The sequence below is a fragment of the Heptranchias perlo genome, chromosome 11 (genome assembly GCF_035084215.1).
Source record: "Heptranchias perlo isolate sHepPer1 chromosome 11, sHepPer1.hap1, whole genome shotgun sequence".
In the NCBI taxonomy this organism is placed as follows: domain Eukaryota; kingdom Metazoa; phylum Chordata; class Chondrichthyes; order Hexanchiformes; family Hexanchidae; genus Heptranchias; species Heptranchias perlo.
The window spans coordinates 39122511-39136093 of NC_090335.1; the positions used below are offsets into that span (position 1 = coordinate 39122511).

The 13583-nt window shown below is 42.4% G+C and overlaps 1 protein-coding gene across 1 annotated transcript in view; it reads left to right on the forward strand.

Moving 5' to 3' along the window:
- Nucleotides 1-12512, forward strand: part of LOC137326937 (zinc finger and BTB domain-containing protein 20-like) — a 57038-nt gene extending 44526 nt beyond the window's left edge. Inside the window, exon 7 of the mRNA XM_067992313.1 lies at nt 11600-12512. Within this exon, the coding sequence (XP_067848414.1) occupies nt 11600-11958 (359 nt within the window). The 3' untranslated portion in view covers nt 11959-12512. The remainder of the gene's footprint in view (nt 1-11599) is intronic.
- Nucleotides 12513-13583: the final 1071 nt, after the last annotated feature.

Consider the following 13583-nt stretch of genomic DNA (forward strand, 5'->3'; position numbering starts at 1 on the left):
CCGATCCCCTTAAATCTGCGTCCTCTGGTTACCAACCCTTCTGCCACTGGAAACGGTTTCTCCTTATTTACTCTGTCAAAACCGTTCATGACTGTATCAAATCTCCCCTTAACCTTCTCTGTTCTAATGAGAACAACCCCAGCTACTCCAGTCTCTCCACATAACGGAAGTCCCTGGCACCATTCTAGTAAATCTCTTCTGCGCACTCTCTAAGGCCTTGACATCCTTCCTAAAGTGTGGTGCCCAGAATTGAACACACTACCCCAGCTGAGGCCTAACCAGTGTTTTATAAAGGTTTAACTTCCTTGCTTTTGTACTCTATGCCTCTACCAACAAAGCCCAGGATCCCATATGCTTTTTTAACAGCCTTCTCAACTTGTTCTGCTACCTTCAAAGATTTGTGTATGTGCACCCCCTTTAAAATCATACCATTTAGTTTATATTGCCTCTCCTCATTCTTCCTACCAAAATGCATCACCTCACACTTCTCTGCATTAAATTTCATCTGCCATGTCTCTGCCCATTTCACCAGTCTGTCTATGTCCTCTTGTATTCTGTTACTATCCTCCACATTGTTTACTACATTTCCGAATTTCGTGTCATCTGCAATTATACCCTCTATACCCAAGTCCATGTCATTAATATATATCAAAAAGAGCAGTGGTCCTAATACTGACCGCTGGGAAACGCCACAGTTTACTTCCCTCCAGTCTGAAAAACAACCGTTCATCACTACTCTCTGCTTTCTGTCCCCAGCCAATTTTGTATCCACGCTGCCACTGTCCCTTTAATCCCATGGGCTTCAGTTTTGCTAACAAGTCGATTATGTAGTACTTTATCAAATGCCTTTTGGAAGTCCATATACACATCAACTGCACTACTCTCATAAACCCTGTCCGTTACTTAATCAAAGAACTCAATCAAGTTAGTCAAACACGATTTTGAAGGGGAAAAGTTTACAGGGCTATGGGGAAAGAGCGGGGGAGTGGGACTAATTGGATAGCTCGTTCAAAGAGCCGGCACAGGCACGATTGGACGAATAGCTTCCTTCTGTGCTGTACCTACTACGATACTATTAACCAGAAGCTTAACTAGATTGATTAACCTGATTTGGCTCGCATATAAGGCCAGAAGTACTTTTAGAGATTGTTGAAATTGCCTGGATTCCTTTGTCCTCCTGGGGGAGGGATCACAGCTGAAGTACCAGTTAAAGGTAAGCTCAAATAATAAGTATCTTTCACTACTTCTTCAAGTACCTTTTAGAATAACTCAATTGGAAGAGAATTACTGTGCCAATGTACCTTTTAGGAATGTTGTACTCTCTGAGTTCAAATTTCAGCATTCATTCCCTAATTCATAAGAGCTGTACCCATAGACATAGACAAAAGTTCTGGCCTTTTTTCTCTTAGTGTCAGCTGCAGTTTTATTGGCCACTTGCAATTCACTATGACTTGGTCAAAAACTCACTCTTTCACTCTCTCATTCACCACCTCTCTCCTGATTGTGTGTATACACATATATATATATATATATATATATATATATATATATATAAATATATATATATATATAAAATATCACACACACAAGTCAGAAGATATAATCTCTATTTTCCCATTTTTGTGTTGCTAATATTTTCTATCTCTTCTGGAGTGATTTGATTAGGTTTTTAAGATTTTGAAAGAATTGACAGAGTAGATAGAAACTTTTTCCGCTGGTGGAGGAATCTAGAACAAGGGGACATAACCTTAAAATCAGAGCCAGGCCATTCAGGAGAGAAGTTAGGAAACACTTTTTCACACAACTGGTGGTAGAAGTGTGGAACTCCCTTCCACAAAAAGCAGTAGATGCTAGCTCAATTAATCATTTTAAATCTGAGATCGATAGATTTTTGCTAGCTAAGGGTATTAAGGGATATAGAGCCAAGGCAGGTGGATTGAGTTAGGATGCAGATCAGCCATGATCTCTTTGAATGGCGGAACAGTCTCGAGGGGCTGAATGGCCTACTCCTGTTCCTCTGTTCCTTCCCCAGTCTTTCTGGTCTCACTGTTCTTTACTGCTTCCGTCTCTTCCATCTTTTGGTTCTCTCTCTCGTGCTCTCATTTTTTTCTGTTTATCTCTGCCTCCCTCTTATACCTCTTTGTCTCTCTTTTGCCTTCTCCCTGTTATTTTATCTTTTCTGTCTGTTTCTTTTTGTTTGTCTTTTTTTGTGTTCTCTTTTTTTCTTTCAGATGGTGAGTTATTTTCAGGTGGCATTTGGAGAGTAGGAAGAGGGATCAGCCCCAGAGGCCACATTTTCTTGCCACAGGTAGGGGGAGGTATGGGGCCTGGAGGTTGTATTATCATTCCTTAAAGTGGCAGCCAGAGGATGCACCTGGGGATGTTTTACGACATCAAAGGCGCTGTATAAATACACGCTGTTGTTGTGGGGAAGGGATTAGACTTGGAGATGGCATTTTTGAGTAGTGTGTTTGACGGAGAACACATTATTTTAAGGCTGCTGTTGCAGGCTTGGGGGAGGAGAGGTAGGGATTGGGCTTGGAGGCTGGATTTTTGGGTGACGAGGGGAGGGAACGATGCCGGGGGGGAAAAGATCAACATGAAGATGGTGCCACAGTGCCACCTACCTTAAAGACACAAATCTTGGGAACTATGTGGACTACCGTGGTTCCGTGGGTAACACACTCACCACTGTGTGAGAAAGACATGGGTTCCCACTCCAGAGACTTGATCACAAAATCTAGGCTGACACTCCAGCGCAGTACTGAGGGACTGTTGCATTGTCGAAGCTGCTGTCTTTCAGATGAGACATTAAACCGAAGCCCCATCTGCCCTCTCAGATGAACGTAAAAGATCCCATGGCACTATTTCGAAAAAGAGCAGGGGAGTTCTCCCTCATGTCCTGGCCAATATTTGTCCCGCAACCAACACCTAAAACAGATTATCTGGTCATTATCACTTGCTGTTTGTGGGACCTTGCTGTGTGAAAATTGGCTGCCGCGTTTCCTACATTACAATAGTGACTTCATTCAAAAGTACTTTATTGGCTGTAAAGCGTTTTGGGACATAGTGAAGTCATGTAAGGCGCTATACAAATGCAAGTTTTTCTTTAAATATATGGGAAACTTAATCCTCACCAGATGTGACGAAAAGAGCGTAATGTGATCTAAGCGCAGGAAGTGCATGATATACGTAAAATATTTTCTGTGTTAGAAATAGATAGATATAACCTTAGCCCATGCCAGGCATTAGAGCTTGCACATAATGTCATGAAATGCTTCCTTGAAGATAATGATGGCTTTGTACAGGTACCTCCACTCACGAGGAGTCAGCCTTTAAAGCTGTGAACTCTGGCCAATCTTAGTTTATTTCCAATCTTAGTTTATTTCCAACATTTATTTGGTTGGAGCCTTGAACTTAACTTCTCTTGAGTTCTTTCACTACGACTGGCGTTTTCCATCTATCCATGATAGCATTGGTGGAGGTGAGCATCACAAAGTCCTTATGAATTCAGTCCCGCCTCCAACATGAGGTCATCCCCTATCGTGTAGCATGACACTATCACCGTGCTAAATAGGACAGTCTAAGGACAGATCTACCAGCCCAAAACTTGTTATTCATGAAGCGCTGTGGGCAATCAGCAGCTGCAAAATTGTATACCAGCACAATCTGTAACCTCATAACCCGGTACTTCCCTCACTCCTCGATTCCTATCAAGCTAGGAAATGGACCCTCATTCAATGGGAGTGCAGAAGGGCATGGCAGGAACAGCACCAGGCATAAATTAGAATGATTTATGAACCTGGTGAAGCTGCTACACAGGGCGACATGTATGCTAAACAACAAAAGCAGCAAGTTACAGACAGGCCTAACTAGTCCCACAACCAGCAGATCAAAGCAAAGCACTGTAGCCCAACCACAACTAATCAAGAATGGAGATGGGCAACCAGGCAGCTAACAAAAGGAGGAAGCATCCCCATCTGTAGTGGAGCCCAGATTGTGAGTGCAAGAGACGAGGCTATAACATTTGCAAGTGTCTTCAGCCAAAGGTGCCAAGTGGATGATCCTACTTGGCCTCTTCCTGAGGTCTCCACCATCACAGATGCCAGCATCCAGCCAATTCGGTTTACTCTACCTTAGAAGCAGCTGAGTGCATTGGACACAGCAAAGGCTATGGGCCCTGACAACATCTTGGCTATAGTGCTGAAGACCTGTGCACCAGAGCGAGCTACCTCCCTAGCCAAACTGCTCCAGTCCAGCTATGGCACTGGCATCTACCTGACAATGTGAAAGATTGCCCAGGTATGTCCTATCCACAAAAAAATATAGGATAAATCTAATCTGGGCAATTGCCACCTTATCGGCCTCCTTCCAAGTGAAAAACTGAGTAATTCATAGTGCTGTCATGTGACAACTACTCACCAATAACAATTCTGCTTCCACCAGAACCAGGCTGCACCAGACCTCACCCTTCATCCAGACATGGACACAAGAGCTGAATGCCAGAGGAGAGGTGAGAGTAGTTGCCCTCGACAGCAAGGCAGCATTCAACCGAGTATGGCACCAAGGCACCCTAGCAAAACTGAGGTCAGTGGGGGGGGGGGGGTTTGAAGGGAAGACCTGCTAATGGCTAGAGCCATAACTGGTACAAAGAAAGAGAGTTGTGTTTGTTAGCGGCCAGTTATCATAGCCCCAGAACATCACTGCAGGGGTTCCTTCGAGAAGCACCTTTGTCTCAATGATCTTCAGCTGCTTCATCTTTTCTTTCCCTCTGGTCAGTTGTCAGGCTTTTTGCTGACAATTCTATAGTGTTCAGCTCCATTTGCGACTTCTCCAATAATGAAGCAGCCTATGCCAGCCTACAGCAGGAGTTGAATAACATCTAGAGTTGGGTTAACAAGTGGCAGGTAACATTTGTGCCACATAAATGTCAGATAATGACCATCTTGAACAAGAGAAAGCCTGGCCATCTCCTCTTGATTTTTATGAGCACCACCATTGCCAAGTCCCCCACCATCAACATCTTTGGGATCAACATTGAATCTTAACTGGATTAGCCATATCAATACTGTGGCTGGACACCCTGCAATAAGTAGCTCACCTCCTGATCCATCAAAGCCTGTCCATGATTTAGAAGGCTCAAGTCAGGAGTGTGATGGAATACTCACCACGCGCCTGGTGCATCAGTAACAACACCAAGAAGATCAAAACCATCCAGGATAGAGGAGCTCACTTGATCGGTGCCCCTAACACTGGACCTCATAACCATCACCAGCGCAAGAGCTGAATGCCAGAGGAGAGATTAGAGTTATTGCAGTATGTACGATCTACAGGATGCACTGCAGCAAATTGCAAAGGTTACTTCGATAGCACCTCCTTCCCTGTGATCTTTACCACTGAGAAGGACAAGAGCAGCTAAGCCATGGAAATACTTACTTCAAAAAAAAAATTATGCATAGTCAGTGGCCATTACCCAGGAAGCCGCCATGATGCCTTCATTACACAGCAGTCTATAGTTCCTGTGTGAGTTGTAGAAGAAGAAACACTGAGGGAATGATTCCTCGGAGACCAGAGTGAATGTCTGTATCAGTGGCTGTTTATCATACTGAGAAGCTCCTTAACAATAAAGGAGTTTCTGGTGGCTTTTCCTTAGCTGCCACCCCTACCTGTGAGAAAAATGTGCCATCCACCATTGGTACAATGAAGCAGTGTATGCAAAGGGGCTATGGTTGTGTGCAGTGCTTTAAATGGTACCACATAGCAAGTGTAGTAGCTCCCGTCTTAGGTTTGTGGCAGACTTGATCCCACAATTAATGTGTGCAAAAGTAAGGAGCACACATCCTTCACCTACCAACATACTTCTTCCTCATTTGTAGCACGGTGCGAGGCTTGTGGATGATGGTATTGACTCAGTCTCCCTCCCATGCAGTTTTCACCTATACTTTTACAGAACAATGGCTTTTAGTCCCAAATAAGACCACCTCCTGCAGCTCGATCCACGGGAGAAACCAATTTCGGGCTGCCTACCTCATCTGCAGTGACCCTCAGGTAAGTCTCGGGAGGAAGTTTGAAGCAGGCTACAGGCGTGATCGTGACTCCTGGTGTAGGAAGGTGTTTTTGACCAAAAAATGTATAAACGTACCTTTTTATAAACGTACCTTTGGTTGGCAGCTACGGGGGCTGCTGAAGAATCCTGAGTGGAGCAGACCCGGCACCTGTCCCGCTCATGAGGTGACCAATTTGTGAAAGGGGTCCTTTAACAGTCGTAGGCTCCTAATTTAGATATTCAAGAGGCCCAATGTCTGTTTTATTGGTTAATATTGGTTTCTGGTGGTCCTTTCTGCAAGCTACACAAATATACACCACAGTCTGGGATGCAAAAATGGTCACCTAGACGGTGGCCTGAAACTTTGTGATTTTACCACTGAGAAGGACAAGAGCAGCAAAGCCATGAAGTAAGTATTTCCATGGCCTGTTTTTCGGGCGCTAAACGACCTCTTAAATCTCCAATGTAGTGAGCAGGAAGCGCACGCTCATTGTGAGCCGGAAGTGCGCCACCTGCCATATTGGTATTAACAAAAAAAAAATAGATGTCCAGGCATTACGCCCTTTACATATTCAAATAAGAGGCTTAATACCTGCTTGAAGCCGCCTCTGCAGTATTGGTTTTCCCTGAAGCAGCTGGCGTGGTCCTTAATGGGACTGCTGCAGACCGCAACCAACAAGGTTTAAAATATACTTACCTGAATGTGGAGCTGAGAAGAGCTGGAGTGCTCCTCCCACCTGCTGCCAGCCATTGCTCCCCTACCCCCTATAACAATCTCTACATCTGTCTTTTCTCCGCCGGCCTGCACCCCCCCAACCCCCAACTTGTCATTGCTCCCCGATCCCGGCCTTTGCTCTCCCGATTGCCGCCAACCGCTACCCAACCTTCCTGATCACTGCTATCTTCCCTCCCGGTCCCCGCTACACATCCAACCCAATCGTCCCCTTCCCAGTCCCCTTTAGCACCTTATCTGAGGGATGTGGCTGGTGTCACAGCAGCCCAATCTTCGACTCCTCTTCAGCGGCAGCCTGCCTGGGAATGCCTACTAAGTGTCTGCAGCTTGCTGGTGCAATGTAATTGAGGCCCAAAGCCCAATATCACGTGTGCCTCATGCCTATCCATTCAGAAGCAGGGATTGATCCCCAATTTTGGGCAAACTCGAATTTCTTGGCTGTTATTCCTTAGAAGCATTTCATGACATCTTGTACAATACAGATAGGTTAAGAGTTGTCACTGTACTTATATGGCAACTCATTTAGTAGTAGTGCTTGATTACGTTAATATGTTTAAATGATCCAGCTGTTACGACTCAGAGGAGGTCCAGATCCACAAAAGTTGTCAGAGTTCTGCAAATGGCAGTCAATCTAATGTAACTGTGAGAGATTCAATTTTTAATGGACTCTCTCAATATGTCATCAAAGAATATAAGTGGCATTTGGTGATTGCCAACTGCGATAAAGTCAGTCAGTTTGAGGCCTGCATGGCGCTCAAGTTACATCAGTAACTTTGTGGTAGTGTTTCATCAAATCTGAAGTGAGTGACTGTGTTTCAAGGAGCAATCTTATGTTGAGAGGTAGCACAGGAGAAGCATCTTTGTTGTTTTGATATTTCAAGGAGAATAGTTCAGGTTTTAACTACTGTAAGTATACCTTTTATACTCTCCACTTACCTGTTTATGTTAAATAAATTTTTCTGTTGATTTATATCCTGAGCTGCTGTCAGCTAGAACACATCTGCCTACCAAAGACAAGGAGATTACGTGTCGGCATGATATATTCCAGTAAGCCGGAATACTGTGGTTGGGGCTTCTTATTCAATCCTGGGGTCTCACTATATTTACCTAGTTATTGGGGAGATAACGGCACACTCTGGTTTGCAGTAATGTGAAATCTCTGTACAGGAGTGGTCATTAACACCAAACCAAAATAGTATATCTAATGTAAAAACCCAAAAGCATAACTGGCACCAGCCTGTTCACCCAGAAGCACCAAGTTCACCAGGCCTGGTAATCAATAGTTCAATTGGTGAATGCTGTGTCCAGAACCTCCAGGACATGGGGGGACGTAAGGAAGAAAAATAAATGCTTGAAGAAACCAACCAAGGTTAGTGCTATGTCCTCCAATAGTTACATACCAGTATGCAGAGTAATATTGTGACATTAACCATTGCACTGCTGGCAGAAACTCAGTGGAATACTGAAAGAATTCCTTAAACAGCAAGAGTAAAGTTTGTGAAAGAATCTAGTCTCAATTACATTTGCTTGAGCTACATGCACAGGATTTTATATCCTCAGCCAAGTGTGCTCCTGACCAAGCTCTTTGAGGAAGCTTTTTATGTAGCAGTGGCCTATTCAAATTAGAGGACTCCCATCACAAAATCCAGTGCAGCCCGTCCTCTGCACTGCTGGTGCAGACAAGTCTGTACTATGGATCCAACAACAGGAGTAAAGTTTGTGAAAGAATCTACTCACAACTACATTTGCTTGAACTACATGTACAGGAAGACACCTCCCAAAATGAACCACTTTATCCACCATAGTCCTGGCCATGCACATACTATATTAGAATGCTGTGCAGCCCCCTGAAATTGTTACTGTTTTCTCATCTTTTTTGCCCTCTCTCATGACTCCTCTTCTATTTGCAGGACAAGATGGTATTCAGTAAGAGGAAAAGATACGCATTGAGGGAGGACCATAGAATCATTGACCTCTGAATATGATCACAGAGGTCACCCAGCATATCATTGGAAGGGAGATCATAGAGCACATGCAGGATGCTGATGTTTGAGGCCATTACATGGCTCATGGCTGGTACCCTCATGCATTGTGCTCGTGTCAAGTAGTATAGCACAACTACATCCCAGTGGCATATTGACTGTGGTCACATAATTATAAATACTGTGCAATGTAACTTCATATGCAGTGCACTTCCATACTCTAAATGTTGGCACTTTGCCCTCTTTTACAGAAATGGAGTAAGTGGTGTTGGTTACCTAAGACCAGGCACCTGCTAGGTGGAGATCCAGCATATTACATGACCCTGCTACACCACTTGGGTATTCAGACTTTACAAATTCTGCTTTTAAATGGAGAATCCTATCTGAGGAAAAGATCGATTACATCCCATGTCTCTGTGCAAAATACATTGCAAGGTCTTGGGAGCAGTGTGGAGGAATCCACTACCGTCATCTGTTCAACCATGGAGGGAAGGTTGTCTATGCTGCAGACTTCTGTGAAGTTTGTGACAGCATCTCTGGCATCTATTGTGCAGAGGTTTGACATAGCAGCATCTCAAACTACTTCTATGGAGGCATTGGAGGTCAACCTGCAAAATGCTGTAAGCTAGCCTCAACATGCTTCAACCTACCGTAAAGCAAGAATTTGCCAATGTCAGATGCCCACTGTTCTACCCTCAGATAGATTAGTGTGCACTGAGAGTTATCCTCCTGTGATTCATTGTCAAGGGTCAGATGGTTAGCTCTCCCATTGACACCAACCCTGAACACATGCATGCACGCACGCACAAGAGACAATTAAGCTGCATTCAGGAAGTGGCCGGCACAATAGTCATTGACATGGCTGCCTCACTGCAAACTTCTGAGCCCACAGTCCATAGGCGTACTGCTACCAGATTTTCAACACGCTTTCAGTGATAGCCTGCAACCAGCCAACATACCTGCTCCTTCAATTATGAAATCATAAAGGAGCGGTATGAGATTAGAGGTCATGTGACATGGAAATTGGCACAAGGGGAAAAGTCACAAAATTATGCTGACAGCATTCACAACACATTTGAATAAAAGGATTACTTTGTAATTGTATATTGTGCTGAGGCTTGGAATGTCATGGTACAGGTAGATCAGACTTTAAGATGGTAAGAGTTCGTATGTGAGGAACAGATCAGGGAACTGAGAGTCTTTGATATTTTCAAAGACCAGAGTCACCTGAGGAGGGATGGGTTTGTTGTGGAAATTCTAAAAAATTTTGAGAAGGCACCCGGTATGACTGCTTGATATAAAAATGCAGTTTGCTACATTGGGGATCTGTAGATTCTCCCTCATCACTGCTATCCTTTTTCTATGCCATGGCATGACTGTGCTCTGTGTCCTCCTCTTATGGGTCATAATGCTTTGTAGGGGAAAATTATGCAACATACTGCAATAATTCCAGAATCCTTGGCTGGGGAGGGGTGAGTTGGACTGTAATGTCACTGGATCAGTTGTAGAGAACAAATTACATTGGAAAGAATGAAGATGACCAGATCAAATGTAGGTAACTCACTTTTTCAGTAAAAACAGAAAATACTGGAAATACAAAGTAGGTCTATCAGCATCTGAGATAAGAAGACAGGTAGGCATTTTTTGGGCGGCAGTCCTTCATCATAACTGGAAAGATAAAGGCAGGAGAGGCCCTTTTCGGAACAGACTGTTTGGGTTAGTTCTAGAATGGGGCTCTTCTATCATTTTTCCAGTTCTCATGGAAGGGCCTACGCTCAAAATGTCTGTCTTTTCTCTCTTCAGATGCTGATGGACCTAGCTTTGCTTTGCTTTTCCAGCATTTTAGATTTCAGCATTCAGTTTTTAGATGATAAATGGCAAAACTCATTGCCTGCCTTCTTGTGATAGAGCCCAGAATTATTTTATGGTGGTTAAATGACATTTTTTGATTATGATCAGCATTGACATTCGTTTCAAAAGCAAAATATTGCGGATGCTGGAAATCTGAAATAAAAACAGAAAATGCTGGAAATACTCCGTCAGTCAGCATCTGCGGAGAAAGAAAGAGTTAACCTTTCGATATTCATTTGTTCTTTGCTGCCCATTTCTGTTAATTCCTGGTACTTTTGTTTCAATAGTGAATAATGATAATTTCATCTGGCTATGAAGAATTTCGCAGTCTGATGGTGCATCAGATCTGAATTAATACCTTTGCAAACATAATCATTAATCCAGGATCCTTTAGCTATTTTGTTGTTTCAACTGTGTATGTTAATTCAGTTTGCTCACACGGACATAATTGCCCGGAATTTTCTGGAACAGCAACGTACACCATTAATTTTGCCGTTTCGTACCATAATCCTCCCATTGAAAAATTACTTTTAAAATTTGCTGGTAATGTAATTTGAATACACCAGTGAGCATAATGGCAAATCAGGGACCTCAAGTGGCGTAGCCAATGGCTCACCCCATCTCCACCGATTTTTGTTTCCATTGCTGATTCGCGATCGCCAAACACCAGTTTTATCGCCATAGTGTTTTTGGTTTGCATAGTAGCAATATTTGCACATTCCTATTTCCCCCCTTCCCCGCCCCCCAACCCAACATGGCAGTTTGTAAAACCGTAATGCTGACAAAGAAGTTAATTTTTTTTAAATTATCAGTTTTATTTGTGATGCTGCTCGAAGAAATTTATGTCACATTATGTAACTCAAATATAGATTAGCATCATGAAGTAGCTCCCTATATCTCAGTGCTGTAAATCAAAATGAGAAACTGCCACCTAAAGCCTTTGAAAATGATTAACTTTTGCCGTCTTTGTTGTTGAATGTCCTATAGGGGAGAAGCCACATCAGTGCAGCATTTGTTGGCGATCTTTTTCACTGAAGGATTATCTGATTAAACACATGGTGACACACACTGGTGTGAGAGCCTATCAGTGCAGTATCTGCAACAAGCGTTTCACCCAAAAGAGCTCCCTCAACGTCCACATGCGGCTTCACCGTGGTGAGAAGTCCTACGAGTGCTACGTCTGCAAAAAGAAGTTCTCCCACAAGACCCTACTGGAGAGGCACATGGCACTCCATGGCACTGGCTGCTCTGAGGTGACTACATATGTCTGCTCTGTCTGCCCAGCCAAGTTCGACCAAATCGAACAGTTCAACGACCATATGAGAATACACGTTTCTGATGGTTAAGGAACTACTTTAAGAACAAATTTGGAATTAATTTAAAAAAAATAACAGAAATTTTTAAACAAAAAACGCTGGCATATTATTACCAGCAGCAAGATGTTAAAGAATTCTTCAGGATGGTGGCCTTAATGCCTGTTACTGTGTGTGCTCCACTGGCTGGATGACCACTACAGGCCTCAAGATTTTTTCCTCTCATTCAGCTCTCGTTTATTGCTAGCGTGTTGAACACTACAAAGGCCTACTATCTCAACAGATCTAATCCAGTGTTGCATTATCTAAGGTGGAAATTTTCTTTGAGATCATTACACAGCATGAAGTCCGGTAAACTGTGGTATGCAACATCTTTTGAAGTACAATACTTGGTATGTACTGACATTTCTGTGTTATTATGGTCACGAAATTTGCCTTTTACCGAAGATGACTTTGTATGTATAGTGGTTGTAATGACACTGGCAGATATTTATTATTTACCTGCTGTGGACAGGTCACTTACACAGAGGGGTTTCATTTTGAAAATTAAAAGGTTTAATATATAATGCAGCATCCGTGCAACTGCAGTTAGGTACAAGAATTTATTTCTCAAATGTGCAAACAACTCAATGTTATTTCAATATGAGGAAAAGCGCAGTGAGTTTTTTTCTAATTGCAGATGGTTCCGGTAAAGTTTACTACATGGATGTGCATTTTTTTTTACAACAGTATTTGAGCAGAGGCGAGGCTTTTTGGAACTTTTGCGTACACTGCCACTAATATTCAGAAGACTGTTAAGGATGTAAGATCTCTTCCAGACAGATGAGCTGAATTGAAGGAAGTTTTTTTTTCCCCACCATGTGTGGTTGATAACATTCAAAATTAGCGTATAATCAATGTGGTCTGTTTGACATGCTGTCATTTTGATTGCTGCTCCTTTTTTGTCTTTTATTTTATCTTCAGACTGTCAATGATAATTATTCCAATCAATATTACAATATTTTGATTAATTTTCTGTTGCCATAGACATAATAAGAGTTTCACGGTGCACCTATTGCTGTGCCCTCAAATCAGTCAGTCAGTCATTATAATGAATATGAAGTTGAGAACAGCTTCAGTTGTGCACTATGAATAAAGTTTGAGAGGAGAAGGTCTTGATCAATAAGATATCTTGTTCAAATCTTTTATCCTTACTTTAAATTTTAAGAATGAACCACTGCAGAGGAATGATGCAGTGTAAGAGTTTTGTGTATTTTATGTATCTTAACAAGAGTGATACAAATACTTGAAATTTTTCATATGCGCACAATTTTAGCTGGAAGCATACATTATATTGCATATATTAGCTTTAAATCATTACCATATGAATGACATTTTATAGGGGCCATCAACCAAGATGGTTGCAACACAAGAGTGAATTCTAAGCTTGTTTTGTTGCTCTTTTTTAAATTCTGCAATTGATCAGGCCTCATAATCATGCCACCTCTAACTTTTTGTTCATTTTAGGATATTTTAGGATCAGATACTTAGAGCTGCTTACATATGTATCCATCTGACTACAAATTTATCACAATTTTGTCTATAGGCAAGCATGTTTTTTTTAAAAAAAAACTTTTTACATTGTGCATTTTCTATTAACCAGTCTACTGTTTTGATGC